Source organism: Medicago sativa, chromosome 3, assembly GCF_051527215.1.
Source record: "Medicago sativa cultivar Bolivia chromosome 3, Bolivia_mono, whole genome shotgun sequence".
In the NCBI taxonomy this organism is placed as follows: domain Eukaryota; kingdom Viridiplantae; phylum Streptophyta; class Magnoliopsida; order Fabales; family Fabaceae; genus Medicago; species Medicago sativa.
Genome location: NC_140751.1, coordinates 19179747 through 19197800, shown reverse-complemented (window position 1 = coordinate 19197800; position 18054 = coordinate 19179747). Strand labels below are relative to the sequence as shown.

The 18054-nt window shown below is 37.3% G+C and overlaps 1 protein-coding gene across 1 annotated transcript; it reads right to left on the bottom strand.

The window, feature by feature from the left end:
• Positions 1-12652: 12652 nt before the first annotated feature.
• On the bottom strand, positions 12653-14035 carry LOC146936192 (uncharacterized). Its single transcript, XM_085749157.1, has one exon. The coding sequence runs from the start codon at positions 14033-14035 to the stop codon at positions 12653-12655; it is 1383 nt and encodes a 460-aa protein (XP_085605283.1).
• Between the last annotated feature and the right edge of the window lie 4019 nt (positions 14036-18054).

Genomic DNA, 18054 nt, shown 5'->3' with positions numbered 1-18054 from the left:
TTCTTTATATGAAACCCTTAACCAAACAACTAATAATCTTAGAGATTATCCCCAAACTGGTGGAAATTTAGTTGTATCAGGACCCATATGGTTGTTCCAACTATGGCTTTTAGCCATTTTTGGATCAAAACTTGCTTCGATCCTACCTTCCTTTTACACATCAGCATACTCAGACAAGACCACTGAAGGTATAGGCTTAGCTATGTTTCACCCCGATGGGAACAAGTCTTCACAACAACTTTTTGCAAATGCTTATGAAACCCTGCTTGATTGTCCCATTTTCACCCCTATGATGGCACCATTTACCACTAGGAAATATGGACCTAACTGGTTCAAAGAAGACTTTCCCACCACTTCGAAAAAAACCAATAAAACAGAAATCAATGCTATATGGGAAGCTTATTTGACCCCTACCTATCTATCTAGCAGACTTACACCTGGTAGCCCTTATGGAGTATATGGTTATCAACCTAACCATGTAGCTAGACAGTTTGGTATGGTTCAATCAAAACCCAGCTCTTTGTTCAAAAGTATAAGTGAATGGAAAATTCCTCTGATCGAACCTGTATGGAAATCCATAATTCAAGCCAAGAGAACAACTGTGTTCGAGCCTACATATTTCTCAACATCATTTGCATGCTCTGAAGCATTTTTTCGATGGTGGCGAAATTATTACATACGCCAATCCAATCGAGGGAATCCTGATGAATTGCTGCCTCAACTGATCAGTACTTTTCACACTTTGCAGAACAAAGACAAGAAGACTAGAGGTACGCACATTAAAGAAATTCAGCAATTTCAAAGATATTATCAAACAACATATGACCCTTTACATCCAAAGAGGACAGTATACTATGCTGCTCAAACTCTGAGAGATAAAGTTCGAGAGAAAATTTCAGAAACAATTTTTCCCCCTGGAACACCCAATAAATATCTTTATGTTTTAGAAAAGAAAATGAGACTAGCAAGACTTCCATCTTGTAATCTTGCTTTGGCCTTCAGGCCACCATACCCAAAATGGTTACTTTATAATTTCAAATTCCCACAAAATAATTTAGTAACCTATGCTAAATGCAATTTATACCAATATAATGGTGAACTTGGCTATGAATTGTCCCAAGTTCGAATCGAAACTCCCAGTATCATGGGTATGATTTTTTCTTTCGCTAAAACACATTAATACTATTGTTAAAAGAAATAGTACTTATCTGTATGATCACATATTTCAGCTTTGCCTTTAACTCCAGGAGAAGCAAAGCTTGATGATGCCAGCACCCAGAACACTTCGAAAAGCAAGTCTGACAAGAAGAAAAAGAAAGCTTCCCAAACTAAAGAAGTTGAATCGAAGAAATCTGAGGCTGCATCGAAGGAACCTCCTAAATCAAAGGAACCCAAAGTGAAAACAACTTCATCAAAAGGACATTCTAGATCGAAGAGCAAGAAAGAACAAGCAACTGTTGATCTCTCTGATGATGATAGTGAGGTGGAGATAACGAAAGAACAGATCGAAGCTTCCAAAGTAACACTTCCCAAAGTCCATACTGAAGGAAGAAGGAAAAGAAAACAAGAACAAATATCACTTGTCCAAGAAAAAGAAGTCGAAGTGGAAGCTTCTGAAAGTTCTCCCCCCATCTCGCCATCTAAACCACTCAAACGTCGTCGAAAGACTTCTCATTCTAGTGCTCATTCACATGTTGGTGATAATGGTTCGAAGGTATTTTATCAAAACCATATTTTATACAAAATATCTCTAAATGTCCTGTTTTTTAAGCATCTATCTTATTCTTTTTAGGGTATCGAACAAGGACAAACTACTCCATCACAACATGGGCAAGTTCTTCCTTCTTCGAAGACCACTTCACCAATTGCTGAAGATAAAGAGGATGAGCATGATGATGCTAGCAGTCCAGAAGGTCTTAAAGTGGATCCTCCTCAACATCAACAGGCAGAAACACCCACTGATGACTTGGTAAATGATGAATCACTCAACAATGACCAATCTCATTCTGCACCCACCCTTGGAGATAATGTATCGAACTTTGTTACTGAAGATACAAACATAACTACTCGACAAGATGCCCCTGGTGATGCAGAGATGATTGCTCAACAAGATGCCCCTATGATCGATCTGGAAGAAATCGATCGATTGGCCAAAGATGATCCTTTCAATGCCTTTGCTTTGATAGCTAAGAGTAATACTCTTTTCTCAACTAGCACTGGCCAAACTTCTGATTCATCCAAGGGAAATCCCTCTGAGACTTCAAAAAACAACCTGCTAGCAGAATTTCAAAAGAAGATCATCGAAGCCAACTTGCTAGAGTTGATTGAAAAGGATGCTGGAGCTCTCGCTGAAATCAAGAGTTTATTTGAAAAACTTGATGCTCTCCCAACTGGTTGGAAATTTCGAAACCTGTTTAATTATCTTGAACCAATGTTGGAGAGTGCTAATCAAAATTTCCAGAAGAGGAAAACTGGTCAAGCTCAAATGGCAGAGAAGAAAGCGCATCATGATCAAATTGTGATCGAACTGTCATCCTTCCAAGAGAAATTTAAAACTCTTCAGCAAGAAAGAAACAATGCGAAACAGCAAGTGGTTGACATCGATGCCAAAATTAAAGAACTGGAAGCTCAGAAAGCTGAAATTTTGGCTAAGGATGAAGCCAGAAATCGAGAAGCCAATGAAGCTGTTAACAAATTCAAGCTCTCCAAGGAATTAGAGTCTACCATTGCTCAACTTGCAAATGACAACCATACTCTCGATACCCAACTGGCTGAATACAAAAGCCAAATTGAGAAACTCATCTCATCATTTGAGATTTAGTTCTGTTTCTATTTTATTCTCTAAGACTTTTATTTTGTTTCAGCCTTATCGAATATCTTGGTCTGTAATGTCTTTATAACAATCTGTGGACCATTTTCTATTTCGAACGACAATTTCTTTTCAATCATCGAAATTCCTTTCTTATTTTCTTGTATCGAATTTAAATTTTATTTAAATCCAAATAAGATTGGAACAATTTCCAAGACATTTTAATGATGAGGAAACAAAAAAGTAACTTTTTGTTTAACCCAACAAGTTAAACTTGCCTAGGAAGTTGAAAAGAAATAAAACAAATAAATGACCTTTTAATCATGAATTAATCCTTTTTAAAATAAAACCTTTAAAACTTCCCTCAGATTACAAAGTTAAGTAACCATTGGCCATCAGAATAACTGCTCCCACGTGTCATCATCTTCAAAGCAAGAAGAACCGTTTGATTGAGCCACTTCTTTCAACTTCCCTCCATTATAAATATGATTTTCCCTTTTATAAAAATCATTCTTTTCTTTGTTTCGTCTTCGTCCGAAAAAATCCTTCTTACTCAAAGCTTTTCTTTCTTAAATCATCATGACCACCATTGATAATCTGAGTGATGATCTTTTAGTCAAGATTGCTACAAAGATTGCTGCTCAAAGCAGGAAAGATCTTTTCGCCTTTCGCCATACCAATAGCAGGCATTGGCGCGTCAGTGAGGATTCTGAAGTTTCTAAGGCTTTTGGAGATGATGTCCTCTACTTCCTCTACGACCCCAATGAATGGTACAACAATGCTATGGTGGCTCATTCTAAGTTTGCTTTTAAACTTAGACTCTGGAATCATGGCAACGCCATGTTCTGTATTCTTCGAAGCACTCAACACATGTTGGATGCTAATCCAAACGTTGAAGAAATGAAACGCCTCCTTACTACTGCTATCAATGCCACTGGCTCTCTGAGTGCAAGGTACTACCTTCTTCTCATCAATGCGCTCTCCATGCCTATGCCAGAAAACATCCTCGAAGACTTCAAAGATCTTGCATGGACACATCGATTGGCAGAATTTCGAAGCGACATTTTGGGAGGAACTTCGAGTTATCGATTTCGCTGTCCTTGGTGGAATAGGCCCATGCCTATTTGGCTTACTAGGCGTCGTTTTTGCAACAACTACCACAACTGTGCAGGAGATGGGAGAATTGGAGGCTGGTATTCACTTCTACCTGGGCCAGATCATGACTACTACCTGGTCAATGCTTGCTTCAGGTGTCGTCTCGATACAGAAATTCGATGGTTTCTCGATCGCTTTGGGATTGTAACTGAATGGTGAAAACCATTTCTAAATGCTTTTTGTCTTTAAGTACTTTGTGTTTTCTTTTGTAATGGTTTTTCCATTTTAAGCATTTCGATGTAACCTGCCCATCAGTTGGCATTTTTAAATTAATGCCAAGTTTTATTTCGAATCAAATTACTCTTGTGTAATTTTAATTTCTTGTAACATCGGTTTATATTTTTTCAAATATTTACCGTTTATGCGTAGAATTCTCTGATCTTCTTGTAGTTCCTCGATCTCATACGCATTATTCGAAAAAACTCTTAGAATTTTCCATGGTCCTTCCCAACTAGGAGACCATTTTCCTAAACATCGATCCTTTTTATCCATAGGCAAAATGACTTTCCAAACTAAGTCTCCTTGCAGGAATAATTTCGATTTAACTCTTTTGTTATAGGCTTTTGCTATTCTTTCTTTTTGCTTTGTAAGCACTTCTAAAGCCATCAATCTTTCTTCATCAATATCTACTAATTCATCCAACATCATATCCAAATATTGATTTGTTGGAATTTCGATTTGTCTTTGAATTCGAGTAGATTGAAGTAAGATTTCTGTTGGCAATACAGCATCATGGCCATATGTTAATCGAAAAGGAGTAGTATTTATAGATTCTTTAGGAGAAGTTCGAACTGCCCATAAAGCTTCATAAAGAAACTCATGCCATTCTTTGGGTTTTTTCTTTTGGCTAGCTTTTCTTTTGATTATAGTAATCAAATTCTTATTTGCTGCTTCTACCTGACCATTTGCCTGAGCATAGTATGGTGTTGAAGTCAACAATTTATATCCCATTTCTTCAGCAAATTTTACCATCTTTCGACCAGTGAATACAGATCCTTGATCTGTAGTAATAGTTTCTGGTATGCCAAATCTATAAACAATAAATTTTTGAATGAAGTTTATAACTTCATCTTGAGTAACATCTTTTAGTGGAACAGCTTCTATCCATTTAGTGAAATAATCTATTCCAACCAAAATATATTTGTAGCCTTTGGATGACTTAGGTTTAATTTCCCCAATTACATCTAAAGCCCATCCTCTGAATGGCCAAGGTTTTACTATTGAATGTAATTCACTAGCTGGTACTTTTTGAATTCCAGCATGTTCTTGACATTCTTTACAACCTTTAGCAAAGTTTATGCAATCTTTTAACATGGTTGGCCAATAAACACCTTGTCGAAACAAAAGCCATTTTATTTTATGGCCTGCTTGATGTGTACCACAAGCACCACTATGAGTATTCGATACAGCCAAATATGCTTCTGCTTCACTAAGGCATTTAAGTAAAACTCCTTCTGGAGTCTTTTTAAATAATTCATTGCCTATTATCACATAACTCAAGGCTCTATATTTGACTTTTCTACAAGTTGTGCCATCTGGATTTTCCAAAAAATTGACTATGGGTTTTCGCCAATCATCATCATCCAAATTGTTAATGACCAAAATTTCAGAAAATTTTGCACTCTGAAGGTATCCTTGAGATGCTTCCATGCCCCCAAGTTTTGGTCTTAACAATTTGTTAGGCACAATGTCTATCGAATTACGCTTTGTTTTAATTTCAATTACCTCTTGCTCTTGTCCCTTCGAAAGTTTGTACCCAGAAGCCAATTGAGCTAAATCATTAGCTTCTTGATTTTCTGTTCTAGGAACATGTTGAACTTCAATTTGAACAAAATGTTTAAGTAATGCATTAACTATAGTGTAATACATTATCAAAGTTTCTTTGAGGCATTTATATTCTTTTGTTATTTGCTTTATTACTAATTCAGAATCACCTCTAATAATTAAACATTTTGCCCCCAGTTCGAGCAAAATCTCTAAACCATTTATTAAGGCTTCATATTCTGCCTCATTATTCGAACAATATTGGCTAATTCGAAATTTATATTTGGTTACTTCATTCGTTGGTGAAACTATAACTATACCTATTCCAGAACCATTTTTATGACTAGACCCATCGAAATACAATGTCCATGGAAATGTTTCGATGCCCCCAGTCACAGGTTCTTCAATGGAATGATCAGCAATAAAATCAGCCACTATTTGGCCTTTCACAGTTTTCAAAGATTGATAAGTTAAAGAATATTCTGTGAGTGCCAAAGCCCATTTACCAACTCTACTATGTAGAATAGGTTTAGATAACATGTGCTTAATAATATCGAAATGGGAATAAACATAAACATCAAAAGGCTTTATATAATGTTTAAGTTTCATACATGAGAAATATAAACAAAGACATAGTTTCTCACTAGGATGATATCTTGTTTCAACATCACTTAAAACTCTACTAAGATAATAAATGGCTCTTTCTATACCATTTTCATCCTCTTGTGCTAACATACTCCCTATAGTTCTTTCAGATGATGCTATATATAACTTCATCTTCTTGTTTTTCAACAAAGGTGAAAGAATAGGAGGATTAGATAAATATGACTTTATGTCTTCAAATGCCTTTTGGTGTTCAGGCTCCCATCTAAAAATTTCCTCTTTCTTTAATCGAAGTAATGACGAGAATGCTTGCGCTCTGCCACTGAGATTAGAGATAAATCTTCTGAGGAAATTTATTTTGCCTAATAAAGACTGCAACTCTTTTTTGGTAGAGGGTGCTTTAGCCTCCATTATAGCTTTAGTCTTATTTTGATTGATTTCGATGCCCTTTTTATGGACAACAAATCCTAAAAAATCACCTGCACAAACACCAAACGCACATTTTAATGGATTCATTTTCAATCCATATTGTCTCATCCTTTCGAATGATAAACGTAAATGTTTTAAGTGTTTGTTTTCAGAAGATGATTTCACAACAATATCATCAATGTAAATTTGCATAAAATCTTCAATAAAATCATGAAACATTGAATTCATTGCTCTTTGATATATAGCACCAGCATTTTTAAGACCAAATGGCATTACTATCCACTCATAACATCCTAATGCTCCTGGGCATCGAAACGCTGTTTTAGAAACATCTTCTTCAGCAATAAATATTTGATTATAACCTGAATAACCATCAAGCATACTCAAATATTCGAAACCTGCTGCAGAATCTACCAACATTTCTGCTACTGGCATAGGATATTCATCTTTGGGAGTAGCGAGATTTAAATCTCTAAAATCAATACAAACTCTTATACTACCATTTTTCTTTTTAACAGGAACTACATTAGCTAACCAATCAACATACCTTGCAGGTCTGATGAAGCCACATTTGAGGAGTCTTTCGATCTCTTCTTTTATTTTTGGTAGAATCTCTGGTGCAAACCTTCTTGGAATTTGCTTCACTGGTTTCTTGTCTGTCCTGATTGGCAATTGCAACTCTACTACCTTTCTACTCAAACCAGGCATTTCATGATAATCCCAAGCAAAGCAATCCTTGTAATTTTTCAAAAGCGCCACAATTCGATCTTTGAAGCTCTTAGGAATCTTTGAACTTATGTATGTTGGTCTTTTTACAGAACCATCTCCTATATCCACTTCTTCAAGAGGATCTTGGGCTTTCATTTTTATTGTAGATCCCATTGGATCTTCTTCAAAACCCAAAGGTTCATCATCATAAATACAGTCTAATTTTTTATCATCAATGAGGTCATCAGAATTATTTCCTACTGAAGCATCGAAGACCTCTTCTTCTTTGGCTGTTTCAGCCAAATCGAAGTTTTTCTCGGCTACATAAGCCGTAATCTTTTCCCATATGCTGGGCTCAACCATTGATCAATTATTGATATCCCACCTGGTTGGTGAGATTCCCTTTGCTGAACATCCTTGGTCATCAGTAACCCTCTTGTACGAAGTACTTCTTGTCTTCAGCAAATCTTTCTCCTTTACAGGTAGTTTCTCATGGCAATCTTCGTTGTTCACCACTACGAAGTCATCGTCGAATGCAGTTTTCCAACGAAAACCCCATTCTGGAGCAAGTTTTACAAAGAATTTTTCTTCTTTAGTCATAGAACTTGATGCATCATTTTCCATGAACGGTGCAATAAATTGAAGTTGTTTGTCAAAGTTCTTTTTGTTAATATCTTGATTATCAACTTCAGCTTTGAAATAATAACTCTGATCAGCCTCAATATTTTCTACCAAACCATCTTTCCTCCAAATCACAATCCTTTGATGCATTGTAGAAGGAACTGCACCTACAGCATGGATCCACTCCCTTCCTAATAATGCATTGAAATTGGCTTTAGAAGGAACTACCAAAAACACAGTTGCTCTGGTTATGCTTCCTACTACCAATTCTAGTTCGATGGCACCAAGAGATTGTCCAGTAGATCCCTCATAATTAGTGAGCACTACATTATGTGGTTTCAAATCACATTCAGAAATACCAAGTTTCCTTAGAAAAGATTGTGGTAGGAGATTAACAGTAGCACCACCATCTACTAATACTTTGTTAATTCCAACACCATTTAATTTAGCTTGAATAAACAAAGGCTTTAAATGAAGCTTCATGCTATCATCAGGTTTCTCGAACACTGCATGTTGATCTTCGATACAGCCATTATTCATAACATAATAACATAGAGGCCTATGACGAGCCATTTCCTCAGTGAAATCACATTCATCATCATGATTGGCCTTCGAAGATACATCATGTGCATATTCAATTGGTAGTACAGAAACCACACATATAATGTCAAGACTTGGTTCAGAATCTGAAAAAGTAGAAGTTAGAATATCATCATCCCCTTTAGGGATGTTTAAAGCAGAAGATAATGGAGGGAAAATTCTTTCAGTAGCTGGTTTTTTAACCATTTCGAAAACTATTGGTTGTTTTCCCTTACTTTTGTCACCATTAGTGACGTCTTTCAAAACTCCTTCCTTTTTCTGGCGTTGAAAACGGCGCCATTGAGTTCTAGTCATAGGATTCTTACCTTTATAGTTATTTTTGTAAGCATACTTGTTAGGATTAGAACTCTCTGGTTGGTCTGGAACTTTGACAACTCTTTTTACCCATTTTGTTGGTGGTGCTGGAGGCGCAGAATGACCAGTTTTCTTGCCTCCAGAGAAAACCCAAGTATCAATAGGAGACTTCGATGAAGGAACGAACGTCTTCTTATGGTTCTTCACTTGATACTTCTCTGAAGTTTTCATCTTGTAAGGAACACCTCTTTTGTTAAAGCCAAACTTAGAACGGTTCTCGAACCACCCTCCTTTACGTTTTGTTTGAGGTTGATATCCTTCAACTGATTTCGCAGCTTCTTTATCGAACACTGCACTGCATCGAGGACAAAGCATAGCATGGGTGTTAGATATTTTACATCGATTTAAAAAATCAACCAAATCTTCTTCAGCCTTTGGATATGCTTTCTCCATTTCCTTGGCCAATTGATCTTCAGTAACCACTGGCTCTTCAATTCGATGGTCCTCAGTAACCATTTCTACATCAATATTATCTGAAATTTCCACCATATTGATAGAAATACCAGCAAACATGGATTCTACCACATTGGTAGACACATCAGCAAACATGGACTCTGCCTTTTTCATAGGATCTCCATCCACTTGTTGTTTTGATTTCTCTCCAAATTTCAGCCTCCCTTCATCAAGAGCTTTTTGTACAGAATCCCTGAAACGAGTACATCGAGATAGGTTATGACCTAAAAAACCATGGAATTTACAAAATCCTCTTTTCTTCCTTTGTTCCAAAGGAGGTAACTTCATATTAGGTGGCACTAATATTATGCCATCATTAACTAAAAGATCAAAAATTTCTTCACTTTTAGTAATATCAAAAGTATAAGTTTTAGAAGGATATTTATCATTCTTGGGATCTTCAGGATTCTTTCCATTGGATGGCCTCAACATTTTACAAGCATATGGAGGTCCATCTTTTAATTCTGCCAGGTTTATATCATTGTCTTCAATGATATCTAAACCCCAATCGAATTCGGGTTCACTATCTCCTGTTTCTATATAGGCAATTTTTTCTTTTTTGGGAAATTTGTTATGAGTTCTAGTTTTTTCAGCTTTAAGTCTTTCAACTTGTCGAACTCTGTCTGCCAATTGGGCCATGTCTCTTAAGTACTGGGTATCTAATTTCTTCCGAACAGAATAATCGAGGCCACCAGCAGCCATTTCGACTAATTCATATTCTGGAACAGAAGTAAAACATCTAGCCTTAAGGAGACGAAACCTATTGAGATAATCATCGATTGACTCATGACTTTTACGTCGAACACTGGCCAATTCTTTCAAACTAATCTTAGATTGACCCATGTAAAATTGTTCATGAAAGGCTTTTTCTAATTGGTTCCAACTATAAATTGAATGAGGAGGTAAAGTTGTAAACCAAGTAAAAGCATTTTTTGTCAAAGAACTTGGGAAATATTTCATTCTCAAATTTTCATTTTCTGCAATACCCGCTATATTATTCTGACCATCGAAATTGTTCCGACGGGCTTGTCAAACCACTTGATCGGCATCTTGGTTTCTGTTAACCAAAATGGGTTGTCTTTCAGGTTCTGCCTGAACTTGTGGTTGTACTACTTGTGGTTGGACAAAATTTTCATGATTTCGAACCACTGGTTCATCAGCAATTATTTCAATTGCCCTCACATTTCGATTTTGAGGCAATGGGTTATTTTGGATTGGTGGAGCGCCAAAGAAATTGGCAATTCTTTCCATTTGATCAGACAACCGTTGATAACTAGTGTTGGTATCTCGAATCAAAGGATTTATGACAGTACCAATTTGTTGGGTCATCATATTAACCATATCATGATTAGTTTCTTCCATAGTTTGCCTAATGGCAGCCATAGAAGCGTTGGTTAAATTTTGTTGGGGACTTCTATATGTTGTAGATACCCCAGGACCAAAAAGTTGTGGTAATGAAACATTTAAATTCTCTGAAAACATATTACCACTAGTTTGTAAGCCTTGCATCAATGATGATGGCATACCATACGGCATTGATCTATGATCCCAAACCCCTTGAATAGAAGTATTATTTGGATAATCATGGGAAGTTTGGGTAACCATCGAAGGCATGGCTTGAGAAATTACTGTGGCCATCGAAGGCATGGCCTGAGACGATATTTGAGTGACTGTATTACTAGTTGGAACAGCCTGTGATGTTCTAACATTCCCTGGGGATGAAACATCATCTTCAACCGTCACTTGATCCACATCTTCATTTGAAGATGTTGGATTTGTTTTCTTTTGGTTGTTAGCGCGTGTCATATTAAGAAGCAATTTCTTGTTTCTTAATTGCATACACAACAAAACAAACCAGAATTAAAAGAAACTCTAACAAAACTATAAACAAAAACACAAACGGTCCCACTGGGCGTGCCAATTTGTTTACGTTGGATTTTCGTAAACAACCGCTGGTTTACAAATGGTAACTTGCAAGATCAACCAGTAAATCTTAGGACATATTGTGTTTGTTCTTGTTGTTAGAAATTCTGTGTTTTTGGTGTCAAAAATGTAAGAAATATGACAAAAAGCAATCGAATTCAATCCACTTGAACTCAATCGAACTTGATAAAGTAAAGTGCAAGAACACTTAAAGAACAAAGGGTAAATTGCATTGATTAAACAAAAGTTGGTACACAGATTCATACATTGCAACTTGTGACTCGTTTCTCGCTTCCATACGGATACTTTGAGTGTAAGTTTGTATGACGGAATTGTGACCCGTTTTTCCTATGAAAAACTACTATTTATACTAAGTCCAGAAATAACTACATTTCTTCGAAACTAAAACTACAACTGCCACAAGTCGACAGTTTTCCTTATTTGAAAACAAACTTAAAATAAAAACTGACTTAAAGAATAACTGCTGATAACCACCTTCGAAAACTGCTTTATCGAAGTCTTCTGCCATCTTCGAACCCATATTTGCTTTCAACACAACACTCTGTTCGAATCTTCTTTGAATCTAGGTCAACTATACTTTGACCACATTTATTACAGCTAGTAAAATATATTGGCTAACAGGGGGTTGCCCCTGTTGAAATGTGTGCTGAAGTACGATATCTGAGCAAAGCGAATGGTAGCACCTCGAGCCAATCTTTATAATTGAATGTCATCTTCTGGACAATCTCCTTGATATTTTGTTTGCAGCTTCGACGGCTAAGATGCCCCAGTATGTGAGAGATCTCGTCGGGAATCTCTTCATTCTTCCCTTCTTCAACTTCGGACACAGGGAACTCAAAGTTGGAAGAGAGTACATGGTTAACGTGTTCAACGGGTTTATTAATGCATGATTTGATTATTGATTTTGACAAGTGTAAGTTATGATTATGCAGATATTTGAGAATGATTATATTTTTTTTGGTTTTTTGTATTACCATTTTTCCGAAAAAAGCACAAGATAAAATGAAAGTCGGGATCAAAACGACCTCTTTATTAACGATGGAAAATATATGAAGCAAAAGCCCTACACAAGTTCACTTTCATCTCGGGCGGGACGAAAGGATATTTTTTTGAAAAGCGAAAAGCAACAAACAAACATTATTTGAACAAAAAAACAGCGGAAGGAACGTCGACAGCGACCCAATTATAGTTAACCACTCCTTGTGTTAAGTCTTAGAAGGTCAGGCGGTTGGTCCGGATCAAATTCTGAACTGCCTTCTTCATTGCATTACAATGTTCAATATCATGGTCAGGTGCCCCTTGATGGAAGGTACAGAAAAGGTCAGGTCTATACCATGCTGGCAATCTTGTTGGTACCGGAGGAGGCGCCTTGGTCTGGACTAGATTCCTTTCGAGCAACTGTGGGAGCAAAACCGCATATTTTATAGGAATCCGGTCAAACTGCGGCGTTTTTTGAGTCTGGCGATGTGGATCGACTTGCTGACCTTTCACCATATTCACTCCCTGGTCTTTCTCCTTTGAACTGCCAGCGGGGACACCTTCATTGATCAATCGTCCTTCTCGGACTCCTTCTTCCAACTGTACACCTATAGCAACCATCTCAGCAAAGTCCTTGGGCGCACTTCCGACCATATTCACGTAATAGAACTGATTGAGAGTCTTTAAGAAAAGTTTGGTCATCTCCTTCCCTTCTACACATGGGCTGACTTGGGCAGCGATATTTCTCCACCGCTGAGCATACTCCTTGAAAGTTTCTTTGTCTCCCTGAGTCATAGCCTGAAGATCGCTTCGGTCTGGGGCCATATCCACATTGTAGCTGTATTGTTCTACAAATGCATCACACAGATCACGGAAAGTTTGAATCCTTGTTTTGTCTAGATTCATATACCACTTTGAAGCAGGACTAGCCAAACTCTCTTGAAAGAAATAGATAAGGACCGGATCATTGTTGGCATAGACAGACATTCTTCTCACATACATTGTTAGATGTTCCTCAGGACAGGAGTTCCCTTTATACTTCTCGAAATCTGGGACCTTGAACTTGTGGGGTATCTGGATGTTCGGCACCAAACAGAGATCGTAAGCAGTCTTCCCAAACGCTTTCTTCCCATGGAGGGCTCTCATATCTCGTTGAATTTTATCATATTTTTGCTGTAAGTCATTCACTCTATCATAGGCCCCCACACTCCCAGAATGGAAGATGGGTTCCTCTTGTTGTGGGACAATATGAACGGCGGGTGCTGAGTAGGTCACGACAGCTGGAGGAACTGTCGTAACTTGCTGAGGAACGTGAGTTGCACGTTGAAAAGTAGGCATCTGAGCTTCACAAGCAATGGGACGGAGTATTTCGCCAGTAGTAAGAGGCGGGAACCAGGGTACGGAACGTTGCGGTGTAGAGTACTCCGGAGTATCGGCACAAAACGTCCATTCAGGGCCATTAGAAACAATTTCGGCTAGAGTCCTGATAGGAGGAGGAGGAGGACGTGCTTGAGCAACCGTCAGTGTCTTCATCAATTCAGTCATTTCGTCCATCTTGGTCTGCATGGCTGCAATTTCCTCCCGGAGCAATTGATTTTCTTGCTCGAGAAAATCCATCTTCTCTTTATGATTGCTCGAGTGTTGTACATGCGAGTTGGTTTTGGACGAGGACGCCATGACACTTTTGAGGTGGGTTGACCTTTTATGGAAGAGAAAAATTTGTGAGACTCAGAATTGAGACTATGAAACGCAAAATGATGCATGATGCTTTATGCAAAAATAGGCACAAAAGGACTTGTCAAAGTAATTGTAAACATCATAAGGAACATTGTTTCACTTGATAATTGAAGATATTACGAACAGTTTCCTTTTTAAAAGTAAAAGCAAAGTTAAGGAAAAAAGTCCCTCACAAAGCTAAAGTCTAGCTAAGACTTTTGAAAATGTATTTCTTGTGTTCCTCTTTTCAAGGTCTATAAGACGACTTATCTAAGTCCTTCGATATTTTGATGAGAAAAAGTTTTTTTATGAAGATATGCATGTATGCATGAATATGCTAAAGAACAATGAAAACATGGTGAGGTTTAAGGTCCATGATGATGGAGTCAAGGGTAACAACGCCATTTGGTAAGGACTATGGTTTTGTTTACACTTGTAACAAGGGTTCTACCAAGTTCCCAGAGTTGTCAACCACTTCTGAACATTATCGGGTTGCGGAACTACTTCCGGTCCAACAACGTTCGTAAGAAAGTCTCGTCTGAGTGTAGTATCGCGTATCAACCAACTCAAGACTACTCTTGATTAGCCACCGCACTACGTCCTAAAAGGCCAAGATGGGTTAAAGGTAACTAAAGGTCCTCAACATTAACAGTCACTTGAAAATAGTAATGCCAATCACGACTACTCATGTCGACATAAATTACTTCCAAGAGACCTCCGTTAAGTGGGGTTATCACATGTGCCATATCCCGAAACTTACTCTCGGTATGGGACTTTGATTATACCACCATCCTATCTTATGTTTCCTTCAAATCCGGGTGTAGGACTTATCTCACCACTCACGTTTAAGAAAGGAGAAAGAAGAAGGAAGAACACATATATACACGAATTTCCATCTTTTATTTTTTTGTTTTTTAGCAAGTTATAGCACAATAGTTAAATAAAGCCAAGTTAGGCTCAACCCTCTTAGACATGTCCCCAGTGAAGTCGCCATTTCTGTCGCGTCATTTTTCGGAGATCAAGGCTATTTGATTAGCTTTTTGACTCACTAATTATTTCACAACTGAACATTTTAATTTTTAAGGAAAAGGGGAAAGAAAGTTCAAAATACCCCATTTGAAAAAGATTTAGGGTTCGGGGGTTAGTTACATAAAGGGAAGGTGTTAGCACCCTTTATGTCCGTAGTACTCTACGGGAACCTCTTGATTTTATTTAATTAATGTGCTATAACTTGCTTATTTTTTTGAAAAAAAGAATTTGAAATGATTAAAAAAGGGAAGACCTAATTATCTACATTTTATTGATTTGGAAGGACAAAGTCCTTTGCCTACGTACCCGTGAGGGATCAAAACCTCGTAGTTCGGGGTAAAAATTGACGTTTGATTGGTTGAGTGTTTTTTAATGTTTTGAAAAATGGTTTTAAAATGAAAAGCCAAATGGCAAATAAATTTGTTTGTGTTTTTTAATTTGAAAGAAAATGGACTCACAATAAGTTAAATTGATTGATATTTGATTAAGAAAAGAAAATAAAAAAGGACGCCACTTGATTTAAGATCAAGGTTTATTTAAGAAAATATTTTTGTGATTTTGAACTATTTGTTGTTTTGAATAAAAAGAATAAAACTAAACTAACGGAGCATAAAGAAACAAAAGCGTAGGGACTTGTGGTGGCGTTGGACCACCACAAAGGCCTTTTACCTAAACTAACAAGCATAAAAATAAACATACACCCACTCACGCACACATGCACCTAAGCTATTACAAAAAATACCTATAAATACATTCTATGGTCTGCGAGAAAAAATAAATAAATTACATTAAGCCTATATTTACATTCTAAGTTCTATACAAGACGAAGAGAAGTAAATAAATTACATAACGCCTAATTTATACATTCTAATAAAAAAACAATTAAAGTGCATGAACAACTAGACTAAAAATGCATATGGATTATTTACAATGAGCCTATATATACATTTTAAATCCCATATGATAAGAAGTGAACGACACAAAATAAATACATATGCAATAGATAAATGAATGATAGATATGCAACCTAATCTAATAAATATAAGAATAATAAAAAATTCAAAAGAAATAAAAAATGCAAGAGAAATTAAATATGCATGCAAGAGTAAATAAAATGAACAAAATGCAGGGATCCGGGTGCAGACAGCAGGCAGGGGGCGTATAAATTAAAAGAATGGGAATTGGGCTCAAGAGTGAACCAATAAGGGGACCGGTTTTGCGGGTCGGGTTTGGATAGGTACCGGGTGAACCGAACCGGTTCAAAAAGGAGTATATATAGGGTATAAGACCCATTTAGCTCATTTTGAAGTCTCCTTTCTCTCTCATATCTTGAAACAGAGCCTAAAGGCTCTCTTCTCTCTCTGTTTCCTTCCCTCTTCTCCGATTGGAGAGTAGTGGTCGGAGGTGGCAGCGCGGCGGCCGACCGTCGCAGGTGGCGGAGGCGCCGCTCTAAACTTTATTGTTTTTAATTTCTTGGTTCTTTTTCTTCTCCCACTCTTTACACGACTCTAAACCAAAAATTTACAGACAAGCAAAACACAATCCTGGATCTACAAACCAATAAAACGAAAAAAATACTACCTCTTTTGCCTTCTTCGTGAATCCGGTTCTGTTTCCGTCAAAGCTTGAAGGCAACGGCGCGGCTTGCCTTTGTCTCTCTCCTCCCTTCGGTTCTGGACGCGGCTGTGGCTTGGTGATGACGGCGTCTGGATGTTGCGTTGATTCGTGGTTGAGGACTCCGTTGTGACTCCGTCGATGTGCGGCTACTGGAATTTTGGGTGATTTGGTACGATTTGAAAACGATTCCCTTCTTCTCCCTCTGGTACGTGTGTGTTGCGGTAGACTGGTGTTTGGATTGGCGGCGGTTTGTGTGTTGGTTCGGATTTGCGAAGCTTCTGATTGTTGAGGTCCTTCGTGGTTGATGACGGTTGGGGTCGTGAGACCGTGTTGTGTTGTAATCCTGATATGTAAGTATTTTTTGAGTCAATTTGTGCGTTGGAAAATTGTGTGCTTTGCAGGTTGATGGTTTGTGAAAAATCGGCAGGCTTCAGTGTTGGAATTGTGCGTTGAAGGTGTGGTTTGTGTGATGCTAGGTTTTTTGTGAACCTCGGGCCCCCTAAACTTGTGTTTTGCAGGTTGCATATATAGTGAACAGATTGGCTTTAGGGTTGTGCTGGAATTGTGCTTGAATTGGGGAAGGGGTAACGAGTTTCTGTTCCTGGAATTGTTGCAGATGGGGACGGAAATGAGATGAGGCGTGGCAGGCTGGATTGGATTTGAACCTAGACAAGCTTCTTGGACTTGGACGGAAAATGAAACTAAAAAAGGAGATAAAGACTAAAAAGAAAAAACAATAAAGGAAAAAGAATAATATTAAAATAAAGATTAAAATTAATTAAAACCTAAAATGAATTAAAGTTAATAATAAAAAACTTAAATAAATTAAAGTTAATAAAAAAGATAATAAAAGATAAAAGATGGAAATAAGGATAAAAATAAATAAAATTAAAAGAGAGAAGAGGGCACGACTCGGAATTAAATAAATGAGGTATTTTAAAATACCTCTCTGCCGAATTTTCACTAAAAAGTCGGAGACTGATCAGGGTTAAACGACGTACGAATGTAGGGCCCATCGACACGTGTCAGTGGTATCTTAGGTCAAAAATTGGGGTATGACACTTACTACTTTATTACCTGTTATGATTTGGTGCACTTGTTGAATTTCATCATCAATAAATGTATATGTCATTTGTCGAGCGATAACATTTATACATAATTTAAACCATTTCCCTTATATAACCAGGTTTACTAGGCTCTCACTAAATCAAAAGATCAACTATGAAACACTACATCATTGATAAAATATTAAGAACAATATAAAGTAAAATTAT